This window comes from Pimephales promelas, chromosome 25 (assembly GCF_988280905.1).
Source record: "Pimephales promelas chromosome 25, fPimPro1.hap1.1, whole genome shotgun sequence".
Lineage (NCBI taxonomy): Eukaryota > Metazoa > Chordata > Actinopteri > Cypriniformes > Leuciscidae > Pimephales > Pimephales promelas.
Genome location: NC_142793.1, coordinates 16,370,563 through 16,387,847, shown reverse-complemented (window position 1 = coordinate 16,387,847; position 17,285 = coordinate 16,370,563). Strand labels below are relative to the sequence as shown.

General features: G+C 36.2%; 2 protein-coding genes across 4 annotated transcripts in view; both read right to left on the bottom strand.

The window, feature by feature from the left end:
- The window catches only part of hipk3a (homeodomain interacting protein kinase 3a), a 36,654-nt gene extending 28,124 nt beyond the window's left edge, over positions 1-8,530 (bottom strand). Inside the window, exons 1-2 of one of the 2 annotated variants that reach the window (XM_039647825.2) lie at positions 8,142-8,530; positions 3,625-4,816 (exon numbers count right to left, since the gene is read on the bottom strand). In XM_039647825.2, the coding sequence (XP_039503759.2) occupies positions 3,625-4,814 (1,190 nt within the window). In that variant the 5' untranslated portion in view covers positions 4,815-4,816; positions 8,142-8,530. The remainder of the gene's footprint in view (positions 1-3,624; positions 4,817-8,141) is intronic. The other variant, XM_089127389.1, reaches the window with a different exon arrangement.
- Positions 8,531-10,000: 1,470 nt separating this feature from the next.
- On the bottom strand, positions 10,001-17,259 carry tcp11l1 (t-complex 11, testis-specific-like 1). 2 transcript variants are annotated; one of them, XM_039648167.2, is made up of 10 exons: positions 17,102-17,259; positions 16,545-16,698; positions 16,331-16,463; positions 16,000-16,120; positions 14,529-14,749; positions 14,312-14,448; positions 14,013-14,176; positions 12,850-13,031; positions 12,045-12,217; positions 10,001-11,937 (listed from the first exon to the last, which is right to left on the bottom strand). In XM_039648167.2, the coding sequence occupies exons 2-10, from the start codon at positions 16,690-16,692 to the stop codon at positions 11,720-11,722; spliced, it is 1,497 nt and encodes a 498-aa protein (XP_039504101.2). In that variant the 5' UTR covers positions 16,693-16,698; positions 17,102-17,259; the 3' UTR covers positions 10,001-11,719. The 2 variants fall into 2 exon arrangements, with proteins under 2 accessions (XP_039504101.2, XP_039504100.2); XM_039648166.2 differs by having other exon boundaries at positions 16,545-16,695; positions 17,102-17,250.
- Positions 17,260-17,285: the final 26 nt, after the last annotated feature.

The following is a 17,285-nucleotide window of genomic DNA, read 5'->3' as shown; positions in this document are numbered from 1 at the left end:
TCACATCACTTGCCCACCGTGGGTTACTTCAATACGCAGGAAGTGAGCCTTGTTACAAACCAAAACAACTAAAACTGTTGAACTACTACTAAAATGAGAATGCAAAAAGATACTTCTGTACTACTGAACTGAGAACATAGGCCTAAGAATTGCACCATGGTACAAAACAGTTTGAACTAAAATTATTTAAGATTCCTCTCAAAACATGACTCTTCTATTAATAAAAAAAGGGTAAACTAACCCTTAAATGTGACAAACAAACCGGCACCAGTTCTAAAACTGTGTGAAATATAAAAACAGCTCTGCTATTTGACAACACCTGCAAAATTTCACTTCCTGGCACATGGGTATGCGCTCAACGCAGCCAGCTCAGAGTAAAAAAATAATAAATACTTGTCATGACGACCTCACATACCACAGTAGCAATGAACAACAAGATTCGCCCTAAATTTAGGTGAGCCAGTTTTGCACTGGGAACAAGCTATGGATCCTTACAACATCGATCATGCCGACAGAAACAGGGGACAAATGGAAAACAGAAGCACATGCTGCCCTTTTCCCCCCACTTTGGGATTCACACATTCGGAACACAGATGTAGACCCATCGACAACATGGGGCTTTTATCAGGCATGCAAAGATTTTATACATAGTAATCTTTCAAATTTGATGAAATAACTAAAAGAAATTAACAGTTACAAAATACTTAAACACTGATTCAGTTACAGTAATCATAAGCACTTCAGCAAAGTGAAGAACAAAATGTGCACTTTATAAAACAAAAGCACAAAAAGAAAAGATGTCAAAGTTAAAACTTCTCTCTCTCTACCAAAGAGACTGGATGATAGCTATGTTAAACACATAACCGACTTATTTTACGTGAATACTCTCCAAAACAGACATTTAAACATTAAGTTGTGTGTGTCCATTCAGACACGAAACAGAGCTCAATACATTAATACATTAAAGATGGCAGCGCAAAGCTACAGTGACGTCATAGGTCATAAAAAAAATAAAAATAAATAAAAAAATAAATAAATAAATAAATAAATAAAAATCGAATAATCGAATATTCGTTTATTTAAATTATGTTTAACGAAAGTTTTTATGTTTTGGTCACCATTTCTGAACAAGTTTACAATAAAGTTTTCTTTTAGTTGAAAGCATTAAACAGTAGGCCTATGTGTAAACAAAAATATGAAATATTTAATGCCACCCAGTGCATTAAATTATAACGGTGAGTTAGTGCATGAGGTTTATCATGAATTCACTGCATTTACGGCCAGTAAAGCAAAATAGTAAAATTCTAATAGTATTTTATTTTTTGAATAATAATTACAGATCAAATATACGAAAATTTGAATATTCATGCACACCCCTATTAAAAATATGACTTGTGACCAATTCATTTACAACAGCAAAATGTGCAATAATATACCACTCAAAATAACTGCACATTAAATACATTGCGTTCATTAAAATTACGCAGTACTCATGTAATGATTTAATACGAACAACACTATATAAAGAGATGTACGTACATATTCCCGGAAAAAAAGAAAAACAAGCGAGAGAGAATGATTATTCATAACGCTCTATAAAAACATCTGTTACCACACACTTCTTTTGAGCACAAAGACATCACTACCAACAGACACATCCTCAATGCTTCTCATTCCCATGCAAAAGTGATACATTCACACGTGCCACCTGCATGGGGCGGGAGTTCATGCAGTTGCAGGCATCAAACTGTGACAGTGCCAAAGTAAAAAGAGTTCAAATGGCCTATTTATTTTAAACTAGTACCTATTTCCTCTTTATCTTGTTCACTGATAGCTTCCCCACAAACCAAGCACATTTACAAAGACAGAGTGACACCGCAATGTCACATTATGTTCGAAACACATTTGTATACCTTTCAGTGGCACAACAGTTCTTGAAGGGATTGATTACCCCAAAAAAAATTCAAAATTCTAAACCTGCAAAATACTTAAATTCAAAATTCTAACCAATCAAAAGTTTGGGGTCAGTACAATTTTTGAAAGAAGACTTGTATGCTCAACAAGGCTGCATCTGCATGTATTTGATCAAAAATACAATAAAAATGGAAATATGAATAGCAGTTTAAAATAAGTTTTTAATTTGAATATTGTAAAATGTAATTTATTCCTGTGGAGCAAAACTGAATTTTCAGCATCATTACTCCAGTCTTCAGGTTTCAATTCTTCAGAAATCATTACAATATGTTGATTTGCTGCTAAACATGTATTATGCCTAGTTTAAACAGCTGTGATGCTCAACATTTCTGTTGGAAAAGTGTCATTCTTCAGGATGCAGCATTTATTGGAAATTTTCTATAACCGTCTTAATTGTCACTTTTAACCATCTGGTCCTCTTCACGTGGTCGGTCAAATTACGATTTTTTTGTTATTTTTTATTAAATGTACTATATTTTAGTTTGATATGGTTTATATATATGTATTTTTAGGGGATTTTATGGTACTAAATTGTACGCTGTATTTCTAATCCATTTATTCACTTGAGCATAGACAAGTGAAATTTCCAACTTAAATTGTCATAAATCTTGAATGCTTTACTTAAGTTTAATCTCTTTTCAAAGATGACACTAGGCAGATTATTGCTGAGGTGAAAAAAAGGTTTTAAAAAGTAAACCTAAAGTTACGTTTATTGTAAAGAAAAATCCACAAAAATACTATTTTCAATTTTTATATATACATTTTCAAAATCAAAATCAAAGAAAATCAAAGCCATAAATCTCAATTTTGGCTTCATTTTCATTTTGGTCCTTTTTGATCACGAAGAGTACAAGTGTGAATATTTTTTTCAGGACCATTTAACCTGATTGAATCAAGTCCATGATTTTTTGGTGTATTCACTCTGCAAATTCCAAAACCTTTACCAAGTTACGTACCATTCCGGTGAAGAAAAAATTCTAAAAATGACCAAAAAGCACCAGAGGAATGCATCCTTGGTGAATAAAAGTATTTCTTTCAACAAAAAAATAAATGAAATAAATTGTACAGACCCAAAAGCCATAACTATAAAAAGTGGAAGGGACAATATTCAATAGATTGAGAGTTAAAAAAAAAAAGATTTCTGGAGTAAAAACAAACAAACAATTTTATTCTAATAAAAGAGAAAAGAGAGTTCTTCCACATCCCATGAAATCACTTTAGCAAACCACATTCTTCCTAAAGAACTGCCAACCACATCGAGACACAAAGTACAGCCATAACAGTCAGGACTGACCCCATAAGAAAAAAAAACAGTGTGTTGTGTTATTTTGTGTGTGTTTGTTGTTTTGAGTTACATAAAGTTAGTATGGGTGTAGCTCCATGGCAGTTAGCGCAGTTGCAATCGAAAAAAGAATGCTTGCCATCAAACGTCGACAAATGCTATAGGCAGCATTACATAACTGTTCTGGAAGGAAGTGCAGCTTAAGTAAACGTTCCTCAGTTCAACTTCCTCAAAACGAACACCATAATAATTGCCACAAATACAAACAAAACATGAAACATTTACCAGAAGTCTATTTATGATTAAACGGAAACATGACAAAGTAGCAAACCTACTAGAGCAAAAAAAAAAAAAAAAACACTGCTTACCTGTAGTAGCGAGACTGCAGGTATGTCGAACACACAGCTTTGGAGACGTGGCTGGCAGAGCCAAAGTCAATCACTTTCACACGGAAGGGTTGTCTCACAGGATCTACCAGCATAATGTTCTCCGGTTTAAGATCGGCATGGATGAGGCCCAAGCTTCTGAGCTTCCTCAGCGCCGTGGCCACCTGTTGCAGCACGGGCCTAATCACCTTCAGCGGCAAGGGACTGAACTTGTTTTGTTTGAGGAAGTCGTACAGGTTCTGCTCCAGCATCTCGAACACCAGACAGGTGTGGCTTCTATGCTGGAAACACTCAAAAGCTCTCACCAGGTTATGCTCCTCTGCGTTCTCCCCGCTAAGTCGGGCCAGAATGCTCACCTCGATCTGGCCCTGACGGGCATATGATGGGTGGTTCTTCAGTATCTTCACCGCCACAATCTCATTGGTGCCTCGCTTCCAGCATTTGACCACCTGACCGAACGTACCACGACCCAAGAACTCCAACACTTCATAGGTGTGCTTCATGGAGCACAGCACTTCGTGTTGGACCAACTGATAGTCGCCGTCACCCGTCCCGCTCACGGCTCCCGTCCCGGTTCTGTTCTGCTCGGTCGGAGCAACGCCTACTGCGTTCGTGCTCCCAACGTTTGTTTGCAACATGGCAGGTAGAGTCGAATGCTCCTCGACTATCTGCATGATGCTCTTGCCGTTCTCAAGCTCCTCCCCTTGGCATTTAAACACACATCTTTTGGTGCCGTCGACCAAATTCAAACCACCATTTCTCTCAGTCCCTTCTGGAGCACCGCCACTTTTACTACTACTTTGGTTGTTTTGGACACACTCTTCACTTTCTTCACCTGCCCCGGCCGCTCTGGCGAAATACTGAAGGTCGCCCTCTGACGCCACACGCTTGTATGGCGAGGAAGCCCTTCTGAGGAGCTCCTGTGGAGCTGATTCAGTCTGTATTGAGTAGTCCTGTGTGGCGCACGGTTTCTCGCCAGTCAAAGCTTCGAATCTCGACAAAGGTATAATATCCGTAGGGTGCGCAATGCCTAGATTCACACCGATCACATAAGTGCGAGGGAACTTCTCATGATAAACACAGCCGATGGGATCGATTTTCTTCACTCTGCAAAAGGCACTTGTCTGGGGTTGATAAACATGTGGTGGGTAGACCGTAACCTGTGAGGCCATACCTATAAAGGACAGAGTGGAAGAAAACGGTTAGTCTAATTCATTACACAGATGCTGTTCACATGAACCAAAACAAAAACCTATTGGATTAAGATTAAGATTAATATTAAGATTAATTTTATGAAAAATAGAATTATAAACAATTATTAGTATTTATTTTAAATGGCTTTAGGTTTGCTGTGCTTGTTTGTGTGATTATATACAGGGGTGCACATAACGGGTGCGCTTGCATGGTAAAAATAAACTTCTACGCGCAACAGAAAAGATGGAGGTAAGCGCTTCTGAGAACCAATATTTTGCGGGAAAAGGACACGTTTACTTACCAGTAGGATTTTTCTTCACCTTTGGTAAGATAGCAATCATGATAAGCGTGTTCATTAAGGATTGGCATTCGATTAAATTTTCTTAGTCGATCGTTGGGAGAATTAATGATCGACTATTGATTAATCATTAATATTTTTATAATCAAATTCATTATTTATTTAACTTTATCAATAAAAAATGGAACGGAAATACAAAAATACAGCGTGTTTTTCCTCGATTAGATCTTTACAACAAGATGATCAACTTGTGGCAGTTAAACTGGACGTTCGGTTAGGTTAAAGTTTAATATATGCGCTGCATCTTCGCATTTATTTGTGCTTGAATGGACACAAATTTATGCAAAAATAACTCTCCGTTATGTCATAAGAGTTAAGAAATGAATGTGTCAGTATATTTGGTCTGTGTATTTAGTCTTAAAGTAAGGGTAATTCAGTCTTAAAGTGACAACAGCTTAATATTCCTGCTGCTATCCGTCATCAATGTTTATAAAATAAAAAATACAGCTTGAAGTTGGAACCTATATTTAATTTCTACAGTGAACAAATAGTGTTATAGCCCTTGAGGACCAGACCAAAAAAGTTGTGCACCATTGATGTTTTATAAATACTAATACTATAAATTACTATAGTTAGAAATTTGCAATACTAATATTTCTGCCTTAATTTCATCTTTTTCAAACAACTGAGCTTTTATTGCGGGTGCAAACTGCAGTTTCTCGTTTGTAGGCAACAGGTTTAGAAACTCTTCACATTAAACAAATACACATAAATGATGCAAACTCGCATCACTGGCAGAGGTTGAGATTGAGTAAAGTAAACTGATAAACTAAAAAACACTAAATCAGCTGCTACAGTGACAATGAACAATACTGAGCTTCACTTATGTGGATAACACGTGGATAAATCTAAGTGGGCTAAATTGCATTTAAAGCAATTTGATTAACGCAATAAGCCAAATTCCGAATTTTTTTTCTTCAATTAATCATTCAGCCCTAGTGTGCCATAGTATGGGTAATATGTTAGTAGATCCAGACAGACATTTGACCAATGGGGATTAGCTGTCTTAGTTTCATGGGAGACAGGCTACTTATACTGGCAAAACATATGGCACAAGTTCAGACATGAGGACAGGTGTGGCTCTAACACACCCACATACTAAGTCTATCTCACACTTATTATTATCCAGCTAACACTCTAGCAGACTAGGAAGGATTTCATAAAGGCAAATATTGAGGTTAGAAAACATAAAAGGGATGCAAACATGTCACGTTGTTTCTTGAGGAATGCATATCTGATGCATTTCAATTCCAGTTATAAAAGGCCCTTATTCATTCACACTACCATAGCAAAATCAAGGTTAAAATCATCCCTTTCGGTTGTGATTAAGTCTATACTGGTTCCTACTCGCTAATTGTACAAACAACATTAGGTTCGCAAAGTAAGAGATTCAGGTCAACAACTTTAAAAAGGACAGTCCCATCTGGACAGGAGGCCTGTGTTTATGAGGTCTGTCCTACAGCAGGGTAAGCCTTGAGTAGATAGGAGTGGCCAAGGTTTTGGGTTACAGTCTCTCTACTGTTTTCAAACATGCTGCCTTCTGCTTTAAGCAGGTGGAAACTGACCTTTTACCATCTCAAGACCTAATGGGGGTGGGCGAGAGATGGCACAAGGACAACACCTGTTGATTCTGCAACTGCCCTGGCTATAAACATTTAATGACAGGAAAAGATCAGTGATGTATAGTGATAGTAAAAACAATGAGGAATTTATAATCTATGACATAAAATGACTTCCGACTTCATAATATTGTAATGCACATTTAATAAAATGCAACAACGTTTTTATTGCAAAACCATTAATGTTCTGTGTGTTTGTATAAGGAATAAGGAAATTAATGTATAGTAATTTATACCATACTTGATCATTCTTAGTCATTTATAAATAAAAAAAGGGTTACACTTTATTTTAAGGTGTCCTTAATATTGTGTAATTACATATTTAAGTATTGAGTGATATTAATTAACTACATGTACTTACCATGGGGTTGTGGTTAGGATTAGGTTTGTTGTAGGGTTGCATGTAATTAAGCATGATTTATAGTTGTTGTTGTTCTTGTTATTACTATAGTAACTAGATGTAATGTGTTGTGTAGGACACTATAAAACAAAGTATAAAAAAGTATAAAAATAAAATATATACTTGTGCACTAGAATAAAAAAATGTTCCAGGTGATTACGTTCACTAACATACAGCTCACTTTTCACAATTCCCCTATATTTCTTTGTTTTCAAAAACAAAAAAAGTACATTAAATAAGCATTGTAAAGGTTAAATATCTTTTTTTAAGTATTACTGAGAAAATAGGAAATGCATGGTGGATTATCTTTCAAGGACAGGAAATTCAACTTTTACATAAAATATTTATATCTTTAGGTACAACTTTTGCTTAATCTTACCAGCATAGTGTCAATTTACAGAAAATAAAAGAGAAGTCAGCAAATAAAAGATTACCAGGCCTGTGCATTTTGGGAGGGTTGAGCAACATGTCACTAGATTATAGTACAAGATCAACAGCTGACGAGTTTATAAGCAAAACTAACCCACAATTCATATGCATTGACGCTTGAATGTTTAATGTTTGAAGGTTTAATACAGCAAATTAAAATCTTTACGTCATGGTTTTAAGCAGCAGGATTTAGGAAAGTTAAATATTATGGGTTTGGCTGGTGACCAGAAAGTCTTCGCGAACATTTAACGTTTAAAAGTTATCAGGCAAACAATAAAAAGTTAGTTTTTTTATTAAAACCAGAACCTTGTCAGATTCCAAAACACATTAGCAAACCTTGCGAAACATTGCTATCAAGTTTTTGGCGTGGCGTGTCAACTTTTTCGCAACAACTACGAGCTCGCGATCACTCCTCCGAAGTCAAGCCTGATTTAATATCTGCACCATTAAGTATCAAACACGCATTTACGCCTTTACAACTCGTTAAAATCTTCCTTACCTTCACAGACAGCAGCTGTGGTAGAAACGCGAGTCTTTAGTGAACATGTTGGGGTTTAATTCGCACCCACTGCATGCTCGACGCGCTCGCGCTGCCATCTTGTCCTCTCGCTGGACGACGAGGGAGAAAAAAATTCAAGCTCCCTCATTTCAACTGCGCACAACTCGAATACTAAGCCATCCGCGGGAACCGAGCAGGGTCCAGCGTATATTTAAGGATATCCGTTTCGGTCAGGGGAGGTTTTTGTCGTCATGTCGAGGACGTTTAAGCCCTCCTGGTTTATTTCCTCCTGACGGCGACGGACAAACTCTGTCAGCTCAACTCGCTCAAGCTCTCTCAGCTGAGCGCTCGAGAACACTCTCGCGCTGCTTCTTCCTGCGCGTATCGGTGAGGTGATTCATAACTGGTGTGAAGCATTACTGCCATGGACAGGGCTGGAGAGTCAACACACACAAATACACCACCACAACATGAAACGCCCACGGAAGTGGGAAAGGAGGACACGGGTCTGCTACATAGTGACCCCGTCTGGTGGGATCTGAAAGATGTTCTAAAATGTAAACATTTAAATGGAATAATTGAATATTGTGCAGTATAATCAAATAAGGTATAATACAGAAACATGCAAATAATTCACATATTTTATATATATTAATTGTTTTGATAAATTATATCTTAGACAGTGTGTTTACAGAATGAAAACATTCAATTTCGACCATAGACTTGCATTATATGACAGACAGATACGAATGGTTTGAACTAGGGCTGTGCAAAAGTTAATTGCGATTAATCGCATCCAAAATAAAAGTTTCTGTTTACATAGTATATTTGTGTGTGCTGTATATAATTATTTTGTATAAATACACACACATGCATGTATATGTTTAAGAAAATGTGTTATTCCTATATAAAATATTTATATTTGTATAATATAGATTATATATATATATATATATATATACAGAATTTAAGCGCAAATAATTCTTAAATATATACATGCATGCATAGGTATTTATATATACAAAATAATTATATACAGCACACTCAAATATATTATGTAAAACAGACTTTTATTTTGGATGCGATTAATCGCAATTAACTTTTGCACAGCCCTAGTTTGAACTAAAAAATATATAAAAAATGGAAAATACTGTGGAAACAAAGACACCTAAATCTTGGATGCCCTAGAAGTAAGCTAAAACATACCAAAAATTAGTTTCAAAGTGAACTATCCCCTAGCCACAGGAGAGATGGCTTTACGATTCTACCTAAAATCTATCATCTCTAGTTTTAAATACATTGATATCCAAAAGGGACAATTTACACCAATCAGTAAAATTTGCCAATACAGGATCAGGATCCTCATTATTAAGAAGGTGAAAGAACACATCCTTGCAGTGACCCAGTTGAAGAAAAAAGTACATCAGATAAAACACATTTACCTTCACACGTTGAGACCTATTGGTTAAAAAAACCCATCAGCCAATAAATCAATATTATAAAAAACTTTTTAACCTTTCTGCTAGGATATAAGGTTACAATTAAAAAAAATCAATGAAAGCTAAACATACTAATGTTTTTGTGCCCTCAAGGTGTGCCAAAATCATGTTTAATAGGGTACATATGGCATCATCAACACCCCTGCCTGACCTGTAGGCAAACTGAAATATAACATTTTTTAGAATGCATCCCCATCATGGATTTCACCCCCTCCCATGCAGATATGTATTTATATAATGTATTTATAAAAATGGAAAAGTTGATCAAATTCTTTAGAAGAATTATATAATACAATACATAAAGCCATGTGAATTAGATACATGGTAGAATAAAAAAAAAAAACAGTAAATCCAGTCAGCAACGTTTTCTACACACCTCGTGTTTTTATTGACAGCCAGCATTCAGTTTCAAATAACCATTAGTAATACTGCATTAATAAGACACGCAATAGAAGTTTATGAAAGTAGAACAAAGAGAAGTGCATTGGGGAATACATTTACTTGTGAGGACAAGGTGTAAAACATGCTCAATGTTGATAAAAACATTGTTCTGTAACACTTTACTTGAAGGGGTGTGCATAAGACTAACATGACACCTTCATAATCACACACATGAAGTTTTATGCATGTTTGTGACAACTGTCATTAAGTGTCATTTGCTCAGTTATGACATTTTTAATGCAAATTATGACACCTTGACAAACCAATACATCATAACCTGTCTAACTAAGACAACATAACCTGTCATAAACATGACATAGCAGCAGATTAATTATCAAACTTAAGAAACCACCAAGCTTTATTGGTTGACATTACATTAAACTATCAGGTGGTTGGTTTTGACATTGGCTGTCATGAAGCCATCCATTATAACATTTTAATGACGAATTCATTTAGTAAAACTGCATTTGAGGTCACGAAAAATATTCATGACAGTTACTGTATAATGGCCTCATGACAGCCAATGTCAAAGCCAACCACATGACAGTTTAACTTCATTTTATGTCAAGTTGACATGACAAAGACATCTTAAACAATCTCATATTTACATTCAAAATGTGATTATTGAGAGAAAATCAGTTGCATGCATCAACCTTACTTCATATTCAAGACATACATCACGTCATGTAATGAAGGTCTCATGTCAGTCTTATGCACACCCCTTCAAGTAAAGCGTTACCCACTGTTCTTTAACTAAATCAGGAATTATTTAAAAAGAACATGCTCTCACGACTGTCGGAACAACATACGCCTTATTCACGGCAGCGCCATCTTTGATTTTTAATGAGAATGAAAGCGAGGCTGTGAGGGATAGTCATGCATCTCTTCAATGGGATGTACTGTTATTTAACGTGTTTTCGGATTGTTCTGCTCATGAAACACTGGAAATATCTTTCCAAGAAATTTCAGTGGACAAAAAACTCCCGACAATGTAAGCTATGGAAAATTGTAAGTAATCTAGGAGCTTTATTCAGCTTTTTACAGCGGATGCCATTGGAAACACGGTAAGTCTACCCCTCACAGCCTCACTTTCATACCTGTCATGGCGCTGCTCTGAATAAGGTCTATGGGGATAATATGAAGATTAAAATGAGCATTAAAGAGAAAAATGTGCACATAAACATGGGTGGCATTTCACAAACTAAGGCACCAGTCAAATACACATCCTTTACCTCAGATTCATCCAAAACAAGCCAGAAACCTCAATAACACCTTTGCCGAAAGGTTCGGGCTAACTACAGCAAATGTTTGAAAACTGCTCCTAAGTGTTTTTTTTTATATTTTGTTGCACACTAACAGTATTCACAAGGTTCTCCTCTCTTACATTACAGTTCACTATTCTATCAGTCATCCAAGCTTTAGGCAAATCAAAAACCTTGATACATTCACAAATATTCCCTGATATACAACGCAATGCAATGAGAGGACCTTAGGAGTGTTAATTCTTAAATATCCATAAGTGCTAGCATGTGAGCTTTGAGGGGTAAATTAGCAAGTTTATAGACGCTATAATCCGTATATTTAGCTACAAAATGTGAAAGCCGGGATGACTAGTGCCAAGTATTTCATGTGTTTTGTTCACACATCTAAACCTTCCTTTTGTTTCAGAATGTCTTGGAGGATCTTCTGATAGAACGGAGAGTAAACTAGCTTATTGAAGGTCACCAAACGTTCCAGTTTGACGGCAATCTCCTCTAACTCTTTGCTGATGGGCGTCAGACCTCCGGGGAGAGCTGGGGCGCTCCGGTGGGCGCTTGACTCCAGGAAGCCAAGAAGGTACGCCTGGATCCGGGAGTCTAATAGAAAAAAAATACAGTTTTAGATTAGACTTCACTTCTAAATGGAATAATAACTGCTTTTTGGGTTGTCAAAGCACAAGTTCTCCATAGAGGTCTGCGCTTACCAATGACCTTGCGGATGGGGTTGTCCGCAGACTTTGCTGCTGCAATTTGGCCTTTCAATGTGTTCTCTCTGTCTGAGGGAAATGGGGAAAAGCCATGCTGAGACAAGCATCCTCTGAGCTCTAAACACAATTTCTCTGCAACAGCAGCGAAGGTTTCATCTGCTTTGAAGGACCTAAGAGAGGAAAATACAACAGTTTTGCTTAAGTGTGTAGCATTAATATTGCACTGGAATAGAATTCTTCTAAGTCAACAATTCTTGTTTTTTTTTTATGGAGTATCGCAGCATTATAAATAGGGCTGGGTATCGTAACAAAATGTTCGATACCGATACTTTGAGCTACGTCTCTGAGCAGTCGCATAAACTAGTGTTTTCTGCCACAGTCAATCATGCTGCATGCTTATTGTTTCACTGACGTTGATGAGATTAATCACTTAGGTACCGAAATTTGGTACTGAAAAACAAGACATGTTTCGATACTCTGTAGTACCAAGGCAATTCAGTCGGTACCTAAAAAGTACCGAACTCGGTACCCAGCCCTAATTATAAATGATTTATAAGTGCACATTATTATTTTACAATTCATGTGCCGTCATAATCTTTAGCCAAAATAACGACTTTTCTTCTCTGATGACACATGACATCACAGCAATAGCAAACTACTATCCGAACAATTCCAGATTAACAAAATCAGTTCCCGCCCTATATTTTCCTTATTTGAGGAGCAGTTTCACTTGGACATACACGTCACAATAGGGAAGAAAAGACTATTGCAACTTCCACTTCCATGCCAACCTCAAACTTACGGCGTGTGCATTTCTGCTAACAGAATCTTAATAGTTTTCTTCAGTCTTTCATTGAGTCCCGGGAGTCCAGAAATGGCCTCCCCAGCACTGTTATACACTATGAGCAGGATTGATGCCACCAGTGCCAGCTGCTCCAGCTGCTGTTGCATCTCCTGAAATCTGCACTGATCCAAGAGAAGAGTCTGTTTGGTGGCAGGAGGGAGGAAAAGAACAGCAAGTTTTGGTTTCAATAGTGTACATAATGTTTAAAACACATGTGCCAAGTTCTTAAATATCTACATTTTGTGTTTTATGTGTCGGTTTTATATAATTTTGTAAAAACATTAGTAACAAAAGTTTACATTTCATGACCCTGAAATGTGGTGTAAAAATACATTTCCATACATACTGAATGCTTGCGAAAGTACACATTTTAAATATTTGCAATATATTTATATTAAATATATATATATATATATATATATATATATATATATATATATATTATATTATATTAAATATATACATATATATATTACATATATACATATATACAATATATTAAATATATATATATATATAATATGTTCAAAAGTTTGGGATTTGTGAATTTGTTTGTCTCTTATGCTCATCAAGGCTACAAATTATTTGATCAAAAATAAAGTAAAAACAGTAACACTGTGAAATATTATTGCAAATTAAAATAACTATTTTTATTTTAATACAATATAAAATGTAATTTATTCCTTTGATGGCAATTTTCAGCATCATTACTCCAGTCTTCACTGTCACATGATCTTTCAGAAATCATTCTAATATAATTTGCTGCTCAATAAACATCTTATTATAATCAATATTGAAAACATGATTTTTTTACGATTCTTTGATAAATAGAAAGCAAAAAAAACAGCATTTATTTGTTAATTAGAAATATTTTGTAACATAACTTTGTCGTTATTGTCATTACCTTATTGCATCAATTTAAAACATCCTTGCTGAATATGAGTATTAATATCTTTCAAACAAAAAAAAGAAAAAAAAGCCCCCAAACTTTTGAAAAGTATGTATTTTGCGAGCTTAAAATCATTTTTGTATAAATATTATGAATTATTACAATTCTCCTTTATGATATCAGGACAGTTGTATGATCCAAATACTATCAGTGATCTCCAATGACACATTACCTCTGGGAAAGACTCTGCATCATGGTCCCATTTTAACAGGCGTAAATAGGCAAGATTGTGGAGTTGAGTAGAAACTGTTGTAGATGTTGCTCCACCCTCCGTTTCTCCACCGGTTGAACAATCTGACGTGTCTTGGAGCCACTTCTTCGTGAAATCCAAAGCATCTGCAAACATGAATACATAACTGAATTAAAGACGTCAGCTTACCTACGTTTTTTTTTAATCCAATGTTATGCATGCATAGCATAACATTCATTGAATATGTACGGTATATCATTCAAGTAATTGAATTTCCTTACTGGGTTGTTTTTCAAGGAACTCGTGAAATTTCTTCCGCTCGTATTCCACCGACTGCTGCAAGAGGTGAGGTCGCAGGCTGCTCACAGCAAAGTTGGCCATGTCGATCTTCATTTTGTCTAGCACTGCAAATATTGCCCTGAAGATGTTTCCAAATAAAAATGATTATATGATTTGGAGTCATGTGACCTTCATCTTTGATCTGTTTAAGTGACTTACTTAAAAAGTGGCACGATGTCAGGGATTTGCCGCAGCTGTCTGATGTCTTCATCACGGCAGGGTGCGCAAAAGGTGCCCATCATGTCAATTATAAACCGGGCTACTTTACTGATATCAAGAGCTTCGTTTTCAGCCTCCTGCTGGATCAATGCAAGGTCCAGAGTCTCTTCAATTTGCCCTCTCAGTCGGCTCTGTCCTGGCAACAGAAAAGACAGCAGGGTCTGGAAAAACAGGGAGACAGGGAACTAATGAACACCTTCAAACATTAATTTTTGTTGAGTAATGTTCACAGATATGTTGAGAAAGTATACAATGGTAGGTAATATATTTGCAGTCTGTCAGTTTTTCTCTGCAAACATTTGAGTAGAATTCATCGATTCGCACCACAGCACAGAGAAAAAGACCGTACTCTTGAAAACGTTTTTTTGTATTAATACTGAGTATTGAGTACCCAACGGCAGAAACATCAGTCTGAGATGTACACTGTCATGGTCAAAAGTTTACACACACCTTGCAGAATTTGAAAAATGTTAATACATTTTACAAAATAAGAGGGATCATACAAAATGTATGTTATTTTTTTTATTTAATACTGTCTTAAATAAGATATTTTACATAAAATATGTTTAAATATAATCCACAAGAGGTGAATTTATAAAAAATGGCCCAGTTCAAAAGTTTACATACGCTTGATTCTTAATACTGTGTCGTTACCTGGATGATCCACGATTGTTTTTTGTTTTGTGATGGTGGTTCATGAATTCCTTCCTTGTTTGTCCTGAGCAGTTAAACTGGCCAATGTTCTTCAGCAAAATTCTTTGGTTCTCCGGCATCTTTTGTTGCATGTTTGAACCCTTTCCAGCAGTGACTGTGGGATTTTGAGATCCTTTTCACATTGAGAACAATTAAGGGACTCAAACACAATTAATAAAAAAGATGGAAACTTTCTGTAATGCTTTAGATTGTCTAAAAGCTTCTATTGTCCAAATTTTTTTTAAGCCTGAGCGAATCGTATCCTCAGTTTCCTGTTCTTATCGGACAGGAGTGACACCGGTGTGTCTTCTGCTGCTGTACTCCTTCTGCTTCAAGGTTAGATGTGTTGTGTTGTGAATGAGTTGATATTTTAGTTACTTTGAGTTATTTCAGTGGCATCAACAAGGCATTTTGGTTCACAGAACTACTACTCACTGCATATTTTCTCTTTTTCAGACCATTCTCTGTAAATCCAAGTAGATCATCAGTTTCTGAAACACTCAGACCAGCACGTCTGGCACCAACAGCCATGCAACATTTAAAGTCACTTAAATCAACTTTCTTCCCCATTCTGATGCTCAGTTTGAACTTCAGTAGATCGTGACCAGTGATGTGTATATATATGTATATATACATATACTGTATATATATATATATATATATATATATATATCTCATGTACTATATCATAATATGTAAGCCTGGATTCTTTCCTTACCTCTTTAATTTCACCAACCAGTGTGACAGCATGACTGTAAGATGGTGGGTCCTCTTTCAGCTGTGACTCAAGGCAATCCCAGAATGCTTTATGCATAATTTCCTTGACCTGTTTCTCCAAACTGAGTATACAGGAATGATACGTTCAAAATGTGAAGAAAAAAAAAACACTCTCAAAAACATTCTCAAATCAAAGTAATGTGAATATTGAACTGCAATATGTATCCCTTTAGAATAATTGCACTGTAATGATAATGACTGAAAGTGCTAGCATTTCAAAATATCATTATCACATGGAGAACACTGTGATGTTATGATAACAAGTCCATTACCTTCCCTCTTCTGGCTCATAAGGCTTGACTTGGAAAGCACTGTTCATCACTATCTCATGGGCCAGTGCCAGATTAGTGACTCCTTTGGCTGTCTCCATAAGCTCTTCCACTGAGACAAATCTGGGTGGACTGGCTGTGAGTGTTCGAATGCAATATTAACATTGTTAAATGGTGATTTGACACATTTTAAGTTAATAAACATTTCTCTCCTTACACTGGGGGGTGAGTCTGTGAGGACTGGGAGTATTTCTTCGGATCCTCTTCCGGATCATCTCTTCTGATGGTTCCACAGTGTTCTCTTTCCCATCCACGTTAATCTTGCTCTGCTCCTCTTTGGAGGACTCATCAGATTCCTTTGGCATCTTCTGCTGAAAACAAAGAAGCTGATAAATTAAAATGATCTTTACATAGACTATAACATCAGCTGCTCTATCCAATTCCACACTAAAATGACAACACTGTTTTTTTTTCTGGCAACAGTGTGACAGCGAGCTGAGTGTGTAGTTGTTTTGTTTTTATTATAAAACAGAAGGAAAAGACTAGAATGCCTTTCAAATCAATAAACAATTGCTCTCTAGTACCCTCATCTCTCTACTAGTCACATTCAAATATTTTTCTACCATTTCTATAAACTCGCTTTGGTTTACTGCGCTGTGACACAAAAACAGCCTGAAACCAGTACTAAAATCTCTGAGATGCAATGTCGCATCTGTTTGCGCTCTAACATCCGGTCATTTGTCATTCAGATTTCTATTTTACAGTTTACGTTACCTGGGTTCGTTAAAGCACTTAGCGCCCGCTTAAACTTTATTTTTACAAAGCTGCAATTCGCCACGTATAATAAAAGTAGCAGCCCAAGCGTTTTCGTCTGGATGAATCAATACAACCTGATGCGTGTATTTACGGAAGTACGATTCAGAAGGTTCCTTTGTAGTTTTTGAGATGTGATTTTGAA